This window comes from Ammodytes marinus (assembly GCF_949987685.1).
Source record: "Ammodytes marinus genome assembly, chromosome: 9".
In the NCBI taxonomy this organism is placed as follows: domain Eukaryota; kingdom Metazoa; phylum Chordata; class Actinopteri; order Uranoscopiformes; family Ammodytidae; genus Ammodytes; species Ammodytes marinus.
Genome location: NC_137213.1, coordinates 15682824 through 15706100, shown reverse-complemented (window position 1 = coordinate 15706100; position 23277 = coordinate 15682824). Strand labels below are relative to the sequence as shown.

The window sequence follows — 23277 nt, the reverse complement described above, 5'->3', positions numbered from 1 at the left end:
CACACACACACACACTCATACACATACACACACACATTCTCACTAGCATCCGCACAAACACACATAGACTCACACTCAGAGCCACCCTGTCGGGGCGTCCCGTAGCTGCGGTTGTTGCTCTCCACTCAACCACAGATTTCACAACAGCCTCCTAGAATAGAGCGACGTGGTGGTAGCATTAAAACACAGATCCACCCTTTCCCAACTAAATTGAGTGTTTTTATAAGCTATGTTCAACTTGATGAAAATGGGCTGCCTTTCTTCATTTTAATTTAAAATACCCCAAACCCGGCCATATTTAATTTTACGCACACCTCTGGGAATGCGATGAAAGGGTGAAACGCTTAAGATTTAAGAATTCATCAAAGTTGGGAAAAGACGTCAACAACAAAGAGCAATTTTGATTATTTCTCTTGCCCTGATTCCAGAGCATTCATGTGGGATATTTACGGCCTTGTTTTCTCATGTAAACACTACATCTGAGAGAGGGAAGACTGTGGGCTTTGTTGGAATTCTACATCTACTTACCACCAGTCGTCTGGCTAGGCCCAGGCTGTCACTCAGAGGTTGGTCAGGAGGAGGAAGTCTAAAAAACGTTTGCCACAGTAGTGCTAAGGCTGTGAAAAGAAAACCTCATTTACTTCAATGGCTTTCCTTCAGCCCCCAGTGAGAGTGTGTGTTTATCCCCACGTGTGAGTTAAGAGTTGAATTTTAAAAGATCATTTTTCCAGAAAAGGTTCTTTACTTGACTTTACGAGTCAAAGTGGGCTCATGTCCTTTTGAAGCTTGGATAACAGCTTGCGTAACAAATGGATCGCTGATAGTTGATATTAACTGTGAGAAGTGCTGGAGGGTTATTGTTCTTGGAAAATATAACATTCAATGTTGACAAAGATAGGTATGAGATATGACTGTGTAACCACATTTAACTGATATACCCAAATTAAAAAGACATATGCAATTTCCGCTTACTTCCTTATAATATGAACACTATTTCAAATATTGGGAAAAATAGGCTATACATACAGCATGCTGTAAATATGTGCTGACAGGATGTAACCTTGTTCCTGTTAAGTAAGTAAGTAAGCTTTATTTATATAGCGCCCTTCACAATACACATTTTTTATACATACACTCAAACACCGATGGCAGTAGCTGCCAAGCAAGGCGCTGTCTGAACCATCGGGAGCAATTTGGGGTTCAGTGTCTTGCCCAGGGACACTTCGACATGTGGGTAGGCGGGGAATCGAACCTCCGACCCTGCACTCCAGAGGCAGACTCCCTACCCACTTCGCCACTGCCGCCAATGATGTTAGATGTCAAACCAACTTGGATGTTACTTCTGGAAAGTGCTGTTGCTGTTTGAATTTGTTAAAATGTAGTTTTTCGAAGAATTGAATGTGCATTCATGGTATTGCAGCAGTGGCAGAATTCTCAGTGATGGATACATAAAAATGTGTCTGCATGGCAATATAGATTTAGGGGTGCGTGAGAAAATGCTCTACACAATTTGTCTTCCTCATGCAGTTTTAGCATCAATAGTGTCTGTCCTCTACGCTCTGGAGGCACAGTGTGTACACAGGAAGTCGTCCACACATTGCAGGCACACGTGGATGCTTTGGCGGAAGGATAATGAGAATGATGATCATCATTATGCTTTCGACTCAAAGTATTTTTTTTTTTTGCATTCTGTAGGTGCGGGATGCTAGTAGCTCATGAACAGACCTACTTTTGCGATACAAGAGCGGCTTAAGTAACTGTTCTGGTTTCGTCCACTCCCTCTGCACTGTAATCGGTGTTTTATTCAGGGACTGACCCATACCACAACAACCAACATGATGAATGCTCGATATAAAACGTTTGACAAGAACATACTTTGCTAACCATTCATGGTTTTTGTTTAATGTCATTGGAATCCTGCATAGGTGCAACAGTTTTTTTTTAACAATTGCGTAACCCTATCATTATGTGTCGGTCACATCTGTTTTCTTTCCCAATATTGTACAAGAGGAGGAGGACTTGCAGGCGTGCACTTTCATGACATGCAAGAGTGGGAAGAAGAAAAACGGCTCGGCTGCCTCCTTTTCACTACAATTGCCCCAGAGCTCCAAGTAGAAGGCAGGGGATTGCTTTAATTAAAAGTGTCTTTTTACAGAGTAGAAAAAAATTCTGGAGCTGCAGGAATGTTGTTTTCATTCTCTGATCCGCTCTGGGCCACCTTTTTCTTTCTTCTTTCTTTCTTTCCCTCTTCTACAGCCCCCTATTCCCCTTTCTTCCCCCCCCCCCCACTGGGGTAGTCCCCTTATGCAGGGCAAGAGGTCTGGTTACCACTTTCCTCCAGCCCTGCCTCCTCCACCCCATAAGCCCCGCCTCACTTGTTTACATTCCTCTGCCCTTATTTGGAGATCTCAAGGTCCCCCCTTGTGTGTGGAGTGCAAACACTCTCACCTTCTCCACGGAGAGAAGAGACAGCCGGGACCAACTTATTCAAACTCTCATTTTTGATTTGACCATGACCGTTCTCATCCGGTTGAATGGCATGTCCGCTCGTGTGAGTCTGCATCGCTCCCCTTCTTCAAGTCTAGTGTTACCGGAGACTGGGATTGTCTTGTTGTGCACTTACCTGGCGAAGGTAAGCGATTTGTCTTCTTGAAGCAAGTGAGTGGGAGGGAGGGATACAGAAAAGAAAGAGAAGCACGGCAATGACAAGGGGGGGGGGGGTGACAGAGAAAGATGGCCAGTGTAGAGGGCTAAGAGGAAACATCTGTCTTTAAACGCTTGCTTGCACCTTGCCAGGAGGAATGTTTCCAAAGGGATTTGTTTCGGGGTGAGTAAAAACTCCCGGCGGAACTGACCTGCGTGGAGGCCCGAGCCGAGAGACTGTTCCGGGCCAGATGCAGGTTCAACTAGTGTGTTTGTGTGAGCTGTGGGGGGGTGGGGGGCATACATACAGGAGCTTGTGGAGAGGAGGAGTACGAGGGGGGGAGCTTTTATCATGCATGTCTGGTATTCGGATTCCTCCAGTCAGAAGTTTTGACTGAAAGGCAAGCACTTAAGGCGGTCGACTGAGGGGAGAAGCCAAGGAGTCATGTTCCAGCTCCCTTTTGTCGATTAAAAGAGAGGGAGAGAGAGAGAGTGACCGTGAAACAGTTTTTACTCACTTGGCAAATGCTGCTCACATTCAACTTTTTGCTCCAGTAGCCCTCATTTTGGGCCTGAAAACTGACTTCTGGCTTCTGTGATTTTTAAATTTTTTTTTGTACTTCTGAGGATTAAGGAAGTTGTTTGGACATATGCTTTGGGTCAAAGGGCAGGCGAGAGGGAGTAGGGTGGCTTAATCACAGCGGGGTGAGGAATGCAGGGGTCAGACTGTGAGGATCCGCAGCCGGCGTAGGACCCTTGCAGATGCGTACAGAGGACTTAACATCTCTTACATAACTTTATGGTGAATACTATTGTCTGCTGCATACACTAAAACCTGTTTGCCCGTTGGGAGGTAACTGTCATGGTAAGATGAGTGGACATTTTGTTTCTTTACTGTATATATTTTAAAAAAAGGGATTCGAATAACTAATTTAAGATTTGTGTACCCGAGATTTTGTGATATCGACTCAGCATGATGTCTTGTCCCTGTCAACGTATCAATGCCCCTAGTTAATTATTGTCTGATGTGTGTCTAGAATATTGTCTGGAAAATTGTCTTTGTCAGGTGAGGTGTGTGTGTGGTTGTGAGTGTTGAGCGTTGTCAATTCAGACTCTTTGTTTTTTGTCTTTGGTTTTGTGTCCGTCTTGCTCTTGTGTGTGTGTGTGTGTGTGTGTGTGTGTGTGTGTGTGTGTGTGTGTGTGTGTGTGTTTGTCTCTCTGTCTGTGTGTATGTGTGCCCATAGTATACCAGCTGACTGTATGAAGCGCTGCATCTCTTTATATTTTGCAGCGGCACGCTCGCAAGGCCTAACCCAGGAACGAGCCTTCCACAACAAGAGGAGCCCCGGCGGTGGAGTGGGAGTAGGAGAGGCCACGCTGGGCCGAGGAGCCCGCACCACCTCCGCCACCTCCAGCCCTGACCACAGCGACCACGCCCTCTCCGTCAGCAGCGACTCCGGCCTGTCCAGCACTTCTCTGTGGGCGGACAGACCCACACCTGTACCTGCCATCACCACCACCACCACCATCAACATTACCACCACCGCCACAACCGCCGCCACCCTCAAGTCTAACCACCAAGGCCCCAGCCCGCAGGAAAAGGTCCAGCTCAAGCGACTCTTAAGCGGCTTCGGTCTCGAGGACCCCACACTGGACGCCATGGAGGATCAAGACGGTTCCCGAGTGGGAGGGGTCATCCAGCAGCAGGTAGTAGTAGTAGTGCCGGCGCAAGTGCACAGCAACGGAGAGGCCAGACCGCGGGAGAGGGAAACGGACATCCTGGACGATGAGGTCATGATTACGGGTCACGATCTGCACAGTGTGGACAGCTTGGGGACCTTGTCGTCCTCCTGCCACAAGAGCAGCCAGAACTCCCTGCTGTCCGACAGCTTTGGGAGTCCCGGAGGAGGAGAGGAGCAGCAGCAGCAGCAGCAAAGCCAAAGCCATAGTCATAGCCAAAGCCATAGCCATAGCCATAGCCAGCATGTCCACCAACACCCTGCACCACCCACGCCCATGGAGGAGTACGAGAGAGCCTACGCCGAGACCAGACGGGGCTGCCTGAGCTCCAGGAGTAACTCGGTGGCCTCCTCCAATCCCAGCAGTGGAGTGGCTCCCGTGCCCAAGCAGCACGTCTACAGACAGGGAAGCTACTCCACGCAGTCCTGGGTTCGCCAGCAGCAGATGGTTGCCGCGCAACAGTTCATCTACATGCCCGACGACGCAAACGATACAGTGAGATATCCAGGTAACGACAACAAGAAGCAGCAAGGGGGCGTTTCACCCAAAGCAGCAGCAGCAGCAGCAGCAGCAGGCCTGCCCCCCGCTGAGCCCCACCAGGGCCCGGCCAGTAGGGACGTGATGGGTGTACATGTTGTGAAAAGCGCTGCAGTGCCAAGCAAGGAACAGCTGGCAAAGACAACGACAATGACAAACAACAACAACAACAACAAACGTGACGAGGAGTTCAAGTCTCTCACCATGGACATTGACAACTCCATCGACCAGCTCAACCAGCTGATCATGGACCTGGATCCCACCTTTGTGGCGGTGCAGAGCAGCAACAGCAACTCCGCGAAGAGGAACAACGGAGGGACGCACGTGAACGGAGAATCGCTCTCCAAAGGCTCCAACGGCATCAGTCTCCGATTCGGCGACGGTAACCCAGCAACCCTGAAAAACTCACAGCAGCAGACAGGTAAGATAGTCAGAGCGTCTGGGTGTGGTGGTGGTGGTGACGTGGTGCCTTCTGGAAGTGCACTGTCTGGTGGTTAAAAGAAAATGTGTGACAGTCATTTGAAAATCTGTGGAGTTGTCTTGATAGAAATGTCCCAAGACACATGGCAAAGATATGAGTAATGCACAACTTACAAAATGTACGTGCTGAGGATATTTTAAAATATATTTTAAATATTCGACACCATCTGCTTTTTCTTCTCCTTCACTGCAGAGGCAACTTAACAAAGCACACCTTCTCTCTCTTTCTCTCTGTCCCTCTCTCTGTCTCTCTTCCACCTGGTGTGTTTAAGTGGCAGAAATAGCAGGGTTGTTGCCAGGTTTTTCAGATGTTCTCTGAAGAAAGAGAGCCGCCCAGACTTGCCTCCATAGCTATCTGACTAGAAGATCAGCACGGCACAAGAACAGAGGGATAGCGGCTGTCATCGGCCTTTCTGAACATCGCCGTCTCTCTCTGTGTTGGTTATAGAGATTGCATGCTGAGGAATACAGATATTCATAAGATCAATGTCCTCTCAAATGGGGATTCCATCAGAACTCCCAATGGGCTGTGCGCTTATTGTTGTTGTTGTTGTGCGTAGAGGAAGGTTTTTTTCCTATGACATTAGACACACAGCTCTTTGTCTCTCGTGTCTATCACACTCTATCTCCGTAGATTGTAGTTGTAGTTTGTTGCAACGTAAATGACGACTGAAGTTATTTAACAGTTTGTTCAGGTTTAAACTGAACCCACAACCCTAAATCCTGGATGCGGTTAATGATCTTGGAACACTTCAAAAGAAACCACAGAGTTATGTTTCAGTAACTGTAAGCCTGCTTCTACGAAGAGGCAAAAAAAAAGGTTACATAACTGGATATTGTAGCAACTTTTTTGTAGTTTCTATCCAATAATGTTATCTATTTCCCACACTACAAAGATTTATCATCGGGTCAGGTACCATTGGCCCAAGTATATTGATAAGGTACTCCCATGAATTGTATTTTGCCAGGCAGAGTTTGGTTGTTGTGAATCACACTCCAGCATGTACAACATGCTTGCAGGGGAGGAGGCATAAGATGGGGAGGCCTGAGGAATTTCCAAGGGTGGAACGAGTTAGCCCGGAGGCAACGTTTTTTTCCATTTGTTTCCAAAAGGGATACCTGTCTGTGCAACTACACAGTGGAGTCATTCCAAGAAACAAAGGCCGAGGGGTTATGATTTTTGCAGATTTGTTGATAACCTGTAGGAAGTAATATATTATTTGCTCAGAAGTGTAGGCTTTTATCAGTATGCACTGGTGACAGGAGTCATGGCTCAGAGTCAGTTCTGTTGTATATAAAGTTGGATCATCATAAAAGAACGTTGGTTAATTTATGTTGATGTTATGAATTAAACATTTTATTTAATAGAATTCAAGCTCTAATATCGCTTTTTGGCTCTTGTTTGCATCCAGTATCCCTGGAACAAATTCATTTTCCCCCCCTGCTTGTTCTTGCCACATCATTTTGAGCCTCCATGTTGTACTTTTCACCATAGTTGTACTAAAGAGGTGAAGAAAAAGAGAAGAATAAGATTGAGAAGGGAAGGGAGGTTACAGTGTGTATGTTGTTTCAAGGGAACCGGGTTGACATAGAGCAACTGTTGAGAGGGGACAAAAAGTCAGTAAAGCTGGTAGGGTGAAAATATCTTCATGGCTTCCTCGTGGAAGCAGAATACAGTTTTATTACAAGTATTATTATTATTACACTTTTCGAACTTACAGCTGTACATTTGATCAAACATCATAAACACAGAAATGTTTTTTAATTATGTAAAATCAAAGGAATAAATAAGCATAAAGTTCCTCTTTAGTAGGAATGGGTGATGTGGATCAAATCTTCTATATTACAGTATAATTTGTTAACATATTTTCGTGGGAAGGGCATGTCAAGGGAAAATGATTTACAGCTAATATAACCAGATTGAAATGTTTTGGGTAAAACCTAATGAATGAAACACATCAAGGAACTGGACATTGATGATACAGTATAATCCTGTGAAGCTAATATTGCCTTAAAACACTCCCGCTCATTGATTGGCGATGGCCTGATACAACTGGTGACTTCAAAGCAGAAGTCACCTGTTGTAATGTCCTCCTTAGTGGAAATTGAGCCAATTCTCTGTAACCTCACAATACTGTATTTGTGTCTCAATATTGCCCAACCCTGCTGCTCCTGAGGGCATATTAGTTTACAAAAATGGTAGCGCTGAAAGTGAGTCATTGAAGAGAAAGAAAAGTTTGTCCCTGTTGTATGATAGCATCCAAAACCATTCAGATCCATCCCTACCTCTCTCTCATTTGTTTTTATAGACAAAGGAAAACTTTTCTCTGGATCGATGGTGCAGATGTAAAATCCTGTAGATGGATTGTTTATAATATGAGAAAGCTTGTCAATACTTTGATGCATGAATGGAAAAACACTACCAAGCCTGCATGTCACTGTCTGTGTCATCCCTACTCACCCCAGACCAAGTGAGTGAGTAATGATCCCCCCCCCCCCCCCCCCCCGAAATGAGCACTTCTGCATCATTAGCATTCTTCTGAGCTGAGAGGTCGGAGCTTGCTGGGAGGGCTCAAATTAACACCATGGTGCTGAGTGGCAGCACTCTTCAGAGTAGTCACAACATTGACCCTCCCCCCCCCCCCCCACACACACATCCTACAGACCACCAGCCCAGACCCCTGGCATTCCTCAGCTGTCCTCTCAAAACATGAGCGCAAAGCAGTGGCCCTGGGAGGTCAGCAGAGTGGTGCTTTCTGGGTTATTAAAATGTCATCAGTCCCTTCCTGGTCATGAAAAGGAGCCTCGTCAGTTTACAAACCTGTAAACGTCGACTGCCATTTCAAGTCAAAATTAGTCTGACCATCAGAGCATACAGTTCAGTCTAGTACAGCGCTGTGCAATCAGATTTAAGATTGAATGAATTGAGCTCAATCGTATTGTGATATGATATGATATTGTCAAGTTATTGTTCCTCAAATGTGTTGTTCAAGTTGAATTATGTTGAGCAAGCTGTAATTGACATCTTATGAACTCCCACTTATTGAAAGTGTGGTGGTGGAACACATGGTTTTCACCGTCAGTTTGATTTCTTTACAAACTAAATCTGTATCTTTGATACATCGATACCAGAACATACCTAACATCTAACATTGTGATTCATTTTTTCAACCATATTGCCCAACCCTAGTCTATTATGCCTTAATGTCAAAAGTACCTTGACCAAATGAAGATATGGTGTTGGAAAAAAAAACCTTCTGTCCTAACCCTAAACGTACCATAGGTCAAAGCACAGTTATTCTTCCTTTTTAGTGTATTTTCTATGTACTTTAAATTCCTTTAGATGTGATCCTTTAAATATGTTTCCATTTAACAAGTTGCTTGCTGTTTGTCTACCTGCGTATATCCAGCTGTCCAGTCCAGCGAGGGGCGAGTGGGTGTCACGCGGACTTTGAGTCGCCAAGGAAGTGATGTCACGGATCACCCGGGCTTCTGGGGTGGGACAGAGGAGTACATGGGCCAGCGGACGTACTCTCCTTGTGTGCTGCAGTCTCAGGTAAATGCAGCGTGCGTGTATAGGGCTTGCATGTAGGGCCTTTTTTCACTTGGTGTGTCATTCTATTCTGTATGTTTAAATTCATGTGCGTGTGTGTGTGTGTGTGTGTGTGTGTGTGTTTTTTTTTTTACAGCATCACATGTTGTTCAGGAGCGACAGTACTGGCTACAGGGCCCAGGGCACAGACATGGACAGTGGGGTCGATGCCGGTAGTGACATGACTCCACTCACCCCCGCCTTCCCCATCTCTCCACCAACACCTTATGGTAAAGAATGTTTTGTTATCTATTCACTTTATTTTGCATGTATTTGTGACCAGCTTTGCTTGTTAGGTTTATTTTAATTGCCACCCATTCCCCACGTTTTTTCTTCAGTGAAAAATATGTCGGAATTGAATCACCTCAGGCAAACACCATCTCCTAGCATGCAGTCGTATGGAGGCTACAGAACAGACCATGGTAAGTTCCAAAACCATAAAAAAAAACATTAAGGCTATTTTATTTGTTTTACCCTTTATTTCTATTGTCTTTCTTGTGTCTGTGTTTTTTTTTGTACATCAACCAATTACAGCTAGTAGACTTCATGTCTGCACTGTGACTGCATGCTTGGATCCACTGTCTCATTAGAACAGAACTATTTCAGGTCCCCTTCGCGTTACCCAACAATGGTGACGTTGTTTGTGGAATCTCTAGCGGTTTTGTGACAGAGGAGGAAAACAAAGACGTCTCATGAGTGCACAATGCAGGGGGATTCCAAATCGGTCTCGGCCCTTCAGGTTTGGTTTTTGGAGACTGTATGTGTGGTCACCGCCTGAAAATAAAACTAGACATAACAGCGGTGTTCTTTTGATGTAAAACTGGGACGTTTTTTTATTTTTTTTCATTTTGTGTAGGATTTAAGAAAAAGGTTTTTTTGGGTGGAACAGACCTTGGCTATGGAATTTTCCTTAGATGAAAAGAGTTTGGGCTTTGATAGCACTTTGTTGCACCAACATTTATGTACATGGGGTAAATCATTTTTATGTAACTACATTTTCATCATAGAACTAATTGGTCTAGACTCTAGCGTCTGTCTACTAATGTATATGTCATGCCCCAAGCTGTCAAAATTAAGTACGTTGTGTTTTAATTGGTCCGTGCAGGATCAGTGCCACATAAGCACAATTGTTGAACTTAACTTTTACTTACATTTTACTTTTACTTTGACCTCTAATGGACTTGTTTCCATAGTGATCTACAGTATGTCAAAAGGTTGTAGGGCCTGGGAGCAGATCTGTGCCCCTGCTGTGCCTCTTACCACCTCAGACAGCCAGGCCAGAATCCCCACATTCATTCCTGCCACATCTCCATGGTTACTCTGTCAGGACTCAGGAGGCATGACACAAGAAAAACTTTTCTTCCCCAATGAAAGTGTCTCTGTGTACACAGAGGGGGAAATGGGGACAAGAAACCACCAACTCTTTCGGCTTTGAACCTCTCGCTACTACACAATTTAACCCAGATAAAAACCCGGCTGTGCAGCCTGAGTTGGAACATTAACTTTAAGATTTAGGGTTTTTAGTCAATGAGTTCTGGTTAATACTGATTTAAAATGAAGCTTTCAAGAAATAACGTTAGAGCTTTTTGTGGCTTGGTGCCTCTTGTGAAACTTTGTTTGATATTCAAATTATTTCCATTTATTTTCACGTAACTCAAATTTTTTTTACCAAAGCAGCAGCCAACTGGGCATGTCATGGATAATTGGGCTACATTTTCATTCCTGTTTTCTTTTTCTTGCTGTCACACAGAACCCCGGGGATATTCAGAAATGATCAGTCATGTTGGAGTTGACGGTATAACAGACTCTTCCATCAACTGCCACAGGATGCTAAGTGCTACACACTCTGCCTCTATTGTTGGGACCCTTCAGCGGACAGACAGGTACATATCTGTGTTATACACAACCTTTAAGCAGCACTGAACAGAAATGTTTTACTTCTAGAGGGCAGACAATCAGAAGGACAGCATGTTTAGTGGCAACACCAGTGATGTACACATTACACAATAAGTCAATTATGTAACTTTTCAATTTGCAAATTAGAAAAAACTTGAATGAGTGAAAAAAGTAATATATAAAGTAATAATAAGAAATGTCACAAAGAAAAGTTTAAACTGGGCTGAGGTGGCGACGGCAAAAATAGCTGTACATAAAAAAACAGCTCTGTATGGAACTAGGAAGAGACTGTAACTTTCCTCAAATTATTACATGAATGCACATAAATGCTAAAGTCTTCATACTTTGTAAACGGTTTTCCATTGTTCTATTGTTCACTGGTTCTCATATAATATGCTGTCTACAATGATTTGATGGCTTTTTTACTCACTTTTTTGTAAGACTAGCACCACTAACTTTTTTTCTTTACGCGCCTCTTGATGTTCTACACTTGATGGAAACTTGACTTTAGGTTTATTTACTTAAATGTATATGACCTCTTTTTATCCTTACCTGAAGTTCACCCATGAGCCAATCTTGGCCGGAGCACCCCGTCCTTAGCCGTCACTCTTCTCTGAGCAGCTACTCCTCTGGCAGACAAGCACCGCAGCAGCTGCAGCACTCCATGTCCACGGACTACGGCCACCACCAGTCTCCTCCCCTGCACCACCAACACATCCACCCTGCCCCCAACGGCCACAGTTCCCCTCGAAGCATCCAGCGAAGCCGCATGGCCCGCTACGCTCTCAGCCGCAGCCCAGCTCAGAGCTTCGAGGAGCAGCATGACGACTCCGGTCTGGGCTATGGCACCACGGACTGTCCAAACTCCACCTCAACCACCACCACCTCCTCTACTCATCTGCTGGGAAACGGAGGTGCTGACAGGGAACTTTTGACGGTCTTGAATGGGCAGATTCAGTCACCACAGATGCAGATGCAGATGCCTCCACTGCTGCCCGAGAAGAAGAGGGCTTCAGATGGGGAGCATTCACTGGGAACAGCGTCTCCATCCCTCAGCGGCTTCTCCAGTCCCCACAGTGGGAGCTCCCTGAGTATTCCATTCCCCAACGTTTTGCCCGACCTCTCGGCTATTCAGATGTCGGGCACAGCCTCCTCGCCCTTGCCAGGTAAAGCTATACAAACGAAAGCAACACATCATTGTAATGTACACTTTCAATTTCTTCAGTTTACTGCATATTGGAAATATTGGAAATAATGTTCCTCATATTGCACATTTCAATTTATTTACTTATTTTTGTATATACCGTTTTGTTTTGTCTTACCATTTAAAATTTATTTTTTGTGAATATTACTTATATTATTTGATCAAATTTTATCCTTTTATTCTTATTGCACCGTGGGTCGCAGAGAAACAACATTTCGATTCCTCTGTTTTTCTGGCACATATTGAAGAAATTGACAATAAAGCTGATTTGACTTTGAAAAAAAAAACATGTGACACAAATGTAATACTGTACTTTATTTGGCTGACAATCGTGTCTTTTCCCAGATGTACTGGCCACCAAGCAGGTTACCGTCAAATTTGTGCAGGACACATCGAAATACTGGTACAAGCCAGACATCTCAAGGGATCAAGGTAGGTTTCCAGTAGTGTCCTACCTTTTTGTTCCATGGTAATAAAAGAAAACCAAAAATGTTCAAAGAACTGTAGAGCAACCTTGCATTGTGTTTTCTCTTTGTGCAGCCATTTTGGTTTTGAAGGACAAGGAGCCTGGCTGCTTCATTGTGCGTGATAGCCATTCCTTCCGAGGGGCCTATGGACTGGCAATGAAGGTGGCTACTCCGCCGCCCTCAGTTCTCCAACAGACCAAGAAAGGTACGTTACATGTGGACCACAAAACATTTTGTTGTAAGTGGTTGGTTCATAGTAATTTAGTTTTGGGAGATGATCAAGTTTATTAAAAGTATCCCAGAAGCCTTTTCCTTTGAATATTGGAGAGCAAATTCTAGATTTACTTTGAATTAACATTACAAGCACTCTCATATCTTCATAATTCATAACTTTCCCTTAAAATTTTGTTTTTAAACATACATATTTACAAAATGTAGATTAGTAAGCTTTTGAGGCTGCATATTTTAAAAACTTCCACTTGCTTCTAGTATTAATGCTAATATGGGCTAAAATCCTCCTGTCTCTTGCTTGGTACTTAATGCATAGACATGAAATTGCAAATAATCCCGCCCAAAAAAAAGGGAATCACTTATCACACAATCACACGCAAAGCCGTCTACAGTTACAGCCGACTGTACTCACCTTCGTGCTGGAACATGAGAGTCCCTCCTTCTGTGTGTGTGTGTGTGTGTGTGTGTGTGTGTGTGTGTGTGTGTGTGTGTGTGTGTGTGTGTGTGTGTGTGTGTGTGTGTGTGTGTGTGTGTGTGTGTGTGTGTGTGTGTGTGTGTGTGTGTGTGTGTGTGTGTGTGTGTGTGTGTGTGTGTGTGTGTGTGTGTGTGTGTGTGTGTGTGTGTGAGAGAGCTCCTCACTTTGTGTTTCTCTCCTGGGCAATCGTCACGATGATGCCAAACAGACCCCTGATAGTCTTAGATGTACAGCTAATGTTACACTCCTTAACAAAGGATGTCCCCAGTCCATAAGCCTACTCTGATTCCCCGGGGCCCTCTCCTGGGAAGCTCTCTGCCCCACATTACTCTGTCTGATTTGTATATAATAACCTAGGGACTGGGGTCAAAACAGGCTGCTTCATTATTTACTCCCTAGTGTGTTTGTGTATCCAGGAAATGCAGAGAGTACATTTCTTTTTCTTTTTTCTTTTTGGAAAAGGCTCTAGAGGAATCTGGCCAAAGCATTCACTGGCCGTGTTTCAACATGAAAACAAAGGCTTATTGAGTAATGATAGGGATTCACGCATCCCTTTTTTTCTTATTCAAAAACAGGGCCCGGAGGACAGTAAAAATTCCCGGACAATGTGTGTCACAAGAACCAGTTGGACTATTTTAGGGTATAGTTTCTGTCAAATGCACCACGTGATGGCACAAAAGGATGCCCTTATGCCCTTCCTGCAATCGGCCCACCACAGCGTTCAACCCTTTCATTATAACCCCCCCTCACATTCACACCTGTCCTTTTGTTTGCCCTCGCCCCTTCGCAGTCCAACGGCACCTGTGGTGACATCATGACACGGTCCTTCTCCACACTTTGGGCTCAGGGCATTGTGGCTCGTCCATAAGTGTGAAACCCAACCCACCTTAAGGAGCCTTTCTCCAATCCCTTTGTGTCAAGACATTCCTCCAGTAGACTCCTCCTGTCCCCTCAGAGGTGCCTCTTTTGAATCGCAATCCCATTAATCTCTGCAGAGACTGAATGTAGCAATTTAATATGTTTCCATGTAACGCTATGAGGCCTGTTGTGTTCTAGGATAAATGCTTATTTAGGTCAGGGGAATGTTTTGCTACAACAGATGTTGTGAGGAATCAACTATCTCTTGTATTTCCTTCTGTATCTTACTGCTTCTTTCTATATCGGTTCTTTTTTTCTAACAGCGGGCGATCTAGCCAATGAATTGGTTCGCCATTTCCTGATTGAGTGTACCCAGAAAGGTGTGCGGTTGAAGGGTTGCCCCAACGAGCCTTATTTTGGTGAGTACCCGCTCTGTTAAAAAAACATCTCCATTAACAGCTGCTCGACAACAGCAATACCTCCTGGCAGGTTGGCTACTTTGCAACAAAGTTAAAGACTGTATGCACCACACTGCCCTCTATCGGTCTGTGGTGCATTGTATTTTTTTTTTCTACAGCATACAATGATGGATGTATGCACCTGCTGGTACTTATAGCATTCTGTATCATGAGGTTTGCTTTTATCCATTTTTCTTTTTTCAGAAAAGTTGGTAATTTCCTCTCCTCTGTTTTACTGCTTTTATGTGTGCACTACAACAATATACAGTATATAATCATGTATTTGAGAGTGGAAGAAATGTTGTGCACTCTTGCCTTAAGTGTCAATCAAGCATCAATTCTCACTGTAATATTGATTTGACATCTTATTGTTTTACAGGAAGCTTGACTGCGCTAGTCTGTCAACATTCAATCACTCCCTTGGCCCTGCCCTGCAAACTGATCATACCTGACAGAGGTAAACATTCAACACACACTCACAACCTAATCTTATAGAGCTATTATGGTCAGAATAGAAAATAAACATTAGGTCTTTTGTGGCCACTATAGTCTACCAGTGTGTCTACTCATCTGTCTGGCCATTGAGTTTATTTGTTGTGGTTTTCACTAAAGAATATGACTGATGTTTTTTTTTTTTTTTTTTGCTTTTCTTGTTCATAGATCCCCTTGAAGATGTGGTGGAGACTACCTCACAATCGGTTACCAACTCCGCCGCTGAACTGCTAAAACAGGGTGCAGGTAATCCAGGCGCCGAAGATCATTTACTTTTTATAGGCATTACGACAATGCCAATAATGGCACTGACACACTCCTATGACACGTTTGGAAATGAGTGCATCAACACGTGTCCATGTCCTATTATTATGGACTGCCAGACTGAGTCACTAGTCCCTACACAGTTATCTGCACTTAGTAGTTATGATCTGTGTGCTGATTTGAATCTGTTTGTCTCCCTACAGCCTGTAATGTGTGGTACCTGTGCTCAGTGGAGATGGAGTCACTAACAGGAGTCCAGGCGGTGCAAAAAGCCACTAGTATGACTCTGAGCTCCAACCCTCCACCGGCCTCCACTGTAGTCCACTTCAAGGTGTCCTCTCAGGGAATCACCCTCACTGACAACCAGAGGAAGTGAGTGCCACACAAGTGTATTCACACAGTAACTACATAGATATTCATACATACAAACATAAATACACACATACAAACATAAATACACACACACACGCACACACACACACACACACACTCACTCTCTCTCTCTCACATACGCATACATACATATACCTTTTTCTCACAATAATCAACCACCTTGTTTCCTTCTAGGCTCTTCTTCAGGAGGCATTACAATGTCAATACAGTCATATTTTGTGCATTGGACCCTCAAGATAGAAAGTGAGTATTGCTGTGTGACTGCTACTTTTGAAAGTGCAGGTGGAAAGCAAGTTTCAATGTGTTGTACTACGCCAGTAACATTCTCATGATTATCCTCTATTCACTGCTCACAGGTGGAAAAAGGATGGATGCCTCTCAGCAAAGTAAGTGAATCATCATTATTATTATTTAACTTGGTCATAACCAGAGAAGCTAATGCTAAGTGATTTTTTTCTAAATGTTACATTTTGAGACAGATGACTGCACTGCTGATACAGTATGTACTTCACTCCACCTCTTTGCAGGGTCTTTGGTTTTGTGGCGAGGAAAACGGGCACTTCCATGGACAATGTGTGCCACCTGTTTGCGGAGCATGACCCTGAGCAGCCAGCGAGCGCCATTGTCAACTTTGTTTCCAAGGTGATGATTGGCTCGCAGAAGAGTAAGTAGTGGGCCCCGCCTATCGGACTAGGCTGATCAACCCGGACAGACTTTTTAGAGTAGGAACAAGAAATAAAGACTGAAAGACTGAAGATGGTGGTGACCTGGACATTTAACCCTGGATATTAACTGGATATTACCGGTACATAATCATCTCCCAGGACATTTAATGACATATTTTTTAATAGAAAAATATAAATCCCCTCCTTTTAATGTTATTTTCTTTCCCTTTTAAAAAATTAACTGTAAAGTAAGTAAGAAAATGACTAAAATATAAGAAACGTGTCATCTCTCTTTTTTCTTTTTTTTTACTGGTTTACAACTGTCATTTCTTATACAGTTAGATATTATCATTCTTAATGTAGTAAGTACATTACACACACAACACAAAGGCTGCTTTTTTAATTCATGTTTTTCATGATCAAATCAAGAAAAACCCTACCTTTTTGCATGTATTATTTACCTTATATTTAACCAAAAGAAAAAAGTTAAACTATAAAGTTGTAGCTGATGTAGAAGCACATTTGTGCTATGGAGACAACTAGTGCAGTAAATATGTATAATTTGGACTATAGGACCGGCGACGTCACAAACGGGAGTATCTTATCTATGCAATGTAAAATTTTATTTTTTTAAACCCACAGCGTCCTGTACATGTGCAGCATGTATGTGGCTTCTCTGAACCTGTTAATTATATAACATATTATAAAATATATGTGAATACGACCACTTTTGAAGCTGTTGGCAAACCTTTATATGCGTGCGTTGAAATGAGAGAAACCATAGAAAATATTTAAAATAAACCCTAATATATATTGATGCGAGTTGGTAAAAAACACATCAGTACTTTGCATAGAAGATGGTGTGAGTGGCTTTCCCACTCACAGCTGCCAAACTCTTATTCTACTTTCCCTTCCATGAGAGGGCGTGTGGCTGCTCTGCAGGATTTCAGTAAGCCTATCAAAAATATATGAGTATCCTCAATGTTGTACATTATGAAAAAAAATAAAACATACTGTTAGGTTATATGGAGAGAACCAATTATGTAGTCAAATTGCATTAGTGTTTTCGACTCGGTAGAAAGTAGCCTACTCAGTGTAGGTAGCCTATTCCACAGATAGATTTAGGATTGGACATATATAAATATAATACAGTATATATATATATATAGCCTATCCTCCATTAATCATCCATCAGCTACACTGTTGGGACAAAGCTTACCCCAGTTGATTTTTTTGTTTAATTGTCTATAAGAGGATGAAAAAACAACTTCATTCCCTTTAAAGTTTTTGTGTTTGGCAGCCATTGTTATCCAGAGAGGGACCAACCGACACAATGAAGCTCTGTCAATATTCTTACATTGATTATGTACACACTTGTTGTCTTATCATTTTGGTGACCCTATTCTCTGTACCTCATACTTATCTCATAGGCTACAATTGTGTGCCTCTGTTTATAACATGCTACATGTGAATGGTTTATTTGTATATTGTTATTGCATTGTTTGATGTGTTCTGTAAATAAACAAAATTAAAAATGTCTTTAATCTCGGTGATCCCTTAAATTCGACAATGCCAGGCGAACCAGTTGCCAGGCAACCAGCTGTAGACTCAATGAAAGGACCAGACAAACAAAGATTTGTCTGTGATTTACACCACCAGTTTTGAAACAAACAAAATACAACAAGTTAAGTTGTGCACCTAGAGGTGCTAGAAAGCAGATTTTATTATGTGTGAAGAGCCAAGCTAACTCAACTTGTGTCCCAGTATTTATTCGAAGCTGGCTGCTGAAGTTAGATATTAAGCTAGCCCACATACTTCACTTAATAACTTTTTTAAAGGTAAAGTGTGTAATATAGGATTAATACGGAGCCTCCATGTCCCTTTAGGGGCTCCGTAGATTAATGTGCTGTCCTCTAGTGGTGAAAGTTCTACATAGCAATGCTAGGATATTTTACAGAAGCTATGGTGGCCTTCAAGGACAATAATCTAATTACTAAAGATGGCATCATCCACCCCTGCCTCAAGTCTTTCCATAATATCAGGCGATGAGGTGATTATTTAGTTATTTATACTAGTACTTATTATTAGTCTTCCAACAGCGGCATTTCTGGCAACACCCAACATGTATAAAAATGTGAAAGGCTGTAAAGTTTGCCTTTTCTGTGCTACTGTACAAAAATGGTGGTGCAACAAGCGATCATACACTAATTAATTAAATTAATATTATTTTCCATTTTTGGTCTTAAAATATGAAATTCCCTTTACACACTCACTGCACCTTTAAAATCTAGTTTTACTGTGTATCGGCAGAAAAACGATGAAGGACATTTATTGTTGAGCTTTTCCATAACAGTTCTCTACTCTTGTCTCTTTGGTTTTTAATAACATTTCATCAAACTGAATTATTCTGTATCAGTTTATTCCAGCTCTATCATGTTTAGGCCAAGACTGTTTACTTTTTTCTAAGCATGTTTTGTATGGCTGCTGAAGGTATATGACCAGCTTCAGTTCAATTTGCAGCCAGCAGAGGACACCAGCAACACTTTTTGAAACTGCACATGAGTTCAGTACTTTTGTGACGTGGCTATTTTACCCAGCCAAAAATAACTTTCTTTGCTGTGTATTAAAGGAGAGAAAGTTGGCCATATATTAGACAGACTTAAGTGGACCACCACCCATATCTTTTCACGAGGCCGCACATACACTGGCAACTGTGCATCTGTGCCTTTCTTCCTCAGCATATTATGCATGCGTCCACCGCACACACACACACACACACACACACACACACACACACACACACACACACACACACACACACACACACACACACACACACACACTGTCCACTGTCTCATTTGTGAAGTGCAGTAAAAGAGAGTTTTACCTCCACACAAGCCCAGACAGGCTGCCTATAATGGTGCTGAGAGGGAATAAAATTGCTGAGTCAAAAAATGGGAGGAAAGGTGTAATATTGGGCAGACCCTACCTCCCCCATCCTCCCCCCTTCACTACTGTTCCTCTGCAGGTGGTGAAAGTGAAGAATTCCCGGGGAGGGCAGGAAGGAAGCGAAGGCCCAGGTGTGGCGACTGCACAGAGCCCAGAGCCCGACCTCCTCTGTTATTTACTGTGGCGTAGCCTCAAAATAGGGAAAGTCCAGAAAAACCAAGCAACATTATCAGACGAGAGAGAGAGAGAGAGAGAGAGAGAGAGAGAGAGAGAGAGAGAGAGAGAGAGAGAGAGAGAGAGAGAGAGAGAGAGAGAGAGAGAGAGAGAGAGAGAGAGAGAGAGAGAGAGAGAGAGAGAGAGAGAGAGAGAGAGAGAGAGAGAGAGAGAGAGAGAGAGAGAGAGAGAGAGAGGAACCTGCCAGGAGAGAGATGATATTTCATACCGGTAATAACAGTGTGTGCAATGATTGCCCATGAAACTTGATTTATATACTGTACAGTATGTATTCGTATTTACCATTACCAAGATGATTAATATATTTTCAGGAAAATGTTAACAACAGACAAAATAATTGCCTGAGAGAGTAGAGTTGGAGCTTATTTTTCAACCCTAAACATAAACATGGCAACTGCTGATGAGCCTCTGTAATATAATCATTGCTATTGTGTTGACATTCCTGACCCGAGCAAGGACCCATGGCAGACACTAATTAAGTCTGTCACTATTACAGTAGTATGCCTGCCTCAACAGATACCAGCTTTTCCAATAAACTTCCTAGATTTACAGCAGTTTCTTCTAGCGGGCTGATGCCAGCCATGTTTCACTTTGCTGATTATGTGGAGTGATAAGGCCCTGTTTATCGGGAGGACAGGACTCAATTCTCATAACTCAAGCAACCCAGCACTGCAGCGTTGTAATGGCCACTTAATTAGAGGGGCAGGGCTCATCTCTTTCCTAGAATAAAGATTGGGGAGCAAAAATAGAAAGTGCATTCTGGGATGGCTGCACAATTTGAGGCCCCTGTTTGGTTTTCAGCTGACGCTAAAAGCACAAAACGCATTGTGAGATTAATTGTGGGCTTTTATGTCAGGCCATGCAATAGTTCAGTTAAGGTCAAGATGGATGACCAACCACGTCGATTGTTCTTTAGTTGTTAATGAGTGCTGCAGTATAAATATTGTTTTGTTTCAAGTTACAAGTAGTGAGGTAAAGTGCTGAATTTGTTTTTAGGTTTTAAGTGTGGGTGTAAAAAGTGCGAAAGAGCAGTTCATTTGAATTGTCTCCCAATCACAACACACAGTACAACACACATACAGTAAGTAGGTGGGAGGTGTGTCCTGTGCAGTTTTTTACATGTTTATTTACTGCGTATTAAACATGTCAATCAAATTGGCTGAGCTATTGCACAATCGTATTTACCTAATTGTGTCCTCTTCATTGGCTTGTCCCTATTCAATGTAACACAGACTGACAAAATGCAAATAACAGTGACATATAATTGCATTGAAGATTAAACAAAATAAGTAAAATTGATTGGCTTATTGTGAAACATTTCTTAAATAACGGGACAAAATGATAAAACTAAATTGACTTACTGCTACCATTCGAACTTAATATGATTGTCTGGGTGAACCTGCAACCGACCACTATAACTTTTTACTAAGCCTTTGTCTTTTGTCCTCATTGCAGCATCAAACCGCATCTTGCAACCACAGACCCGAACGCCATCCCTTGTAAATTAAATGAAGCATTGTAGGGTCTGTGAGTCTGCAAGGGATATTCCCTCCTTCATATTCCCTTCCACCAACTAAAATGTTGTCTTGGTTTACAAGGACTCAGAGTAATAGTATATTGGTGTCATTGAAAAAAAAATACATGATACAAGACTGTACATAGTTGATTACATATAGTTATCTTTCATTTATATTTAATTAATTGGAATGTGGGTCACAAACACACAAAGAAAAAAAAAGGTAAATGGAGCATTGGGGGGAAAAATGACTTATAGTCTATGAGAAACAGTGAAATGACAGAAATACATGTTTCCAACAAAACCATGCTTTTTATACAAGTATAATTAAGTTACAAAAGTGAAATGCTCAGTGAGAGAGTAAGAATGGGTATGAATATGTTTTGCACATGTGAGGAAATGTACCTATGACAATTCCAAAGTCCTAACGAGACAGAAAAATACAGACATAGGAAGTGATACTGTCTGGGGGTGGGGGTTCGGGGGGCCCAAAAGTGAGCGGCGCCACTCTCAGCCCACTTCCGAGGACTCTGTCAAGCTGCAATCCGTCAGGCTGAGTGCTGCTCTCTCTCTCTCTCTCTCTCTCTCTCTCTCTCTCTCTCCGTCCCTCCACTCTCCTCTCAGGCCTAATTACAGTTTTGGACTGCCTCGGGGGCCAAGCCTCCAGAAAATAGGGACCCATGACAGCTCCACGAACAGACCACTCCAAAAAAATAATTAACCAACCGTGGAATTAGATGAAAGGTGGCCTTTGCCCTTTTGGTTCTTTACTTTGTCCACCATTCAAAACCACGACTAATAATCGGATAATTGTAGAAACTCTCTGTGGGTGCCAGCCCAGAAACAAAAATCAAAGAGAAAGATGATCATTTTAATCACAATATGGTCGACCCTTGCATCCAATTCATCTGTGATGAGAGTTTCCTCGAAAAGCGCCCCCAGACAGGCAATTATATTAGAGGTTAAAAAAGAATAACAGTGACTGTACCAGACGTGTCATGTAATCTGTGGCAGCCTCATTCCTAGTCCCACCTACACACAAAATGTACCCACACACACACATACACACACACACCCTCCAACACAACACACACACATACACACACACCCTCCAACACAACACACACACGCACACACACGCACACACACACACACACACACACACACACACACACACACACACACACACACACAGCCTCCTCCGTGGTTTACCCAGACATGTTCTGCAGACCTCCAGCTGATTAAACTATGTGCTTTTCAATCTGTGAGCTTTGGCCCCTGCTGCAGATTCTTGTGCTTTTCCCCGTCACTACAGTAACCCCATCCCCTCTATCGCAGACAAAACTCAGACAAAATCTCAATAACAGAGCCAGAAGTGGGGAAACTATACCAAAAAGAAGCATTATTTCATATGAACCATAAACATAATACATCCAAGCACTAACACTAACTAATGGCAGGAATGATAATAAGGCATCATTATAAAAGGAACATCATGTTACCTGAAATGTGTTTGATAGGTTAGTTCACCACAAACTCACACATGCACACACACAAAGAAAACACATTTTCTCACTTCAAACTGGATATATCAAATGCAATTTAAACGCTGGTGTTGAAAAAAATATGGAATCAAATTTTTCAACGCTGTGAAGGACTTCAAATACTCAGAAGCCAAAACTATGTGCATGGAAGATGTACAACTATAGAGTTGAGAATACATTTTCATTTGGTTGGATTGCTCCATTAATAACTGAAGTTGCTGTGTTACAATAGTAAATACAGGGATATAATAAAAGCCCCTGATCATGACTCTTTAAGATGAAACTGAGAATATGTGTGACATCCCGGAGCAGGCATTCAGTAGCTGGTTTATATTTAGCTGAGGGCTTTGGTGCGTTAAACTGTAAGCTGCAAGCACGACTGCTTGCCTGGAGCCAACGCAGACCACTGTCAGAGCTTCAAGCGAGTGTATCCGATTTGTCCAAATCATCTTAAAACAGTGGGAAATTGCTCTGGATTAGGATTTGACAAGCAGTTGCGGTTGGCCAGGGCAAGCGTTTGACAGCAAGGTTATGTTAAACACATGTACAGTAATATCCTGTGTGTGCAAAAGCAAAAATTCTTCACACTCCCCCTTTATTGAGTGGCTGCTCTGCGGGACGACATTCCTCCGGTACATT

At 42.8% G+C, this 23277-nt stretch overlaps 1 protein-coding gene across 1 annotated transcript in view; it reads left to right on the top strand.

Annotated features, from left to right (window-relative positions):
• Positions 1–17923, top strand: part of tns3 (tensin 3) — a 36109-nt gene extending 18186 nt beyond the window's left edge. The window contains exons 13-27 of the mRNA XM_080034840.1: positions 3935–5341; positions 8811–8956; positions 9090–9222; positions 9331–9414; positions 10743–10875; positions 11447–12054; positions 12438–12524; positions 12633–12764; positions 14447–14542; positions 14961–15038; positions 15242–15319; positions 15541–15709; positions 15905–15973; positions 16087–16116; positions 16258–17923. Coding sequence (XP_079890966.1) covers positions 3935–5341; positions 8811–8956; positions 9090–9222; positions 9331–9414; positions 10743–10875; positions 11447–12054; positions 12438–12524; positions 12633–12764; positions 14447–14542; positions 14961–15038; positions 15242–15319; positions 15541–15709; positions 15905–15973; positions 16087–16116; positions 16258–16402 — 3395 coding nt within the window. The 3' untranslated portion in view covers positions 16403–17923. The remainder of the gene's footprint in view (positions 1–3934; positions 5342–8810; positions 8957–9089; positions 9223–9330; positions 9415–10742; positions 10876–11446; positions 12055–12437; positions 12525–12632; positions 12765–14446; positions 14543–14960; positions 15039–15241; positions 15320–15540; positions 15710–15904; positions 15974–16086; positions 16117–16257) is intronic.
• The last annotated feature ends 5354 nt before the right edge of the window (positions 17924–23277 follow it).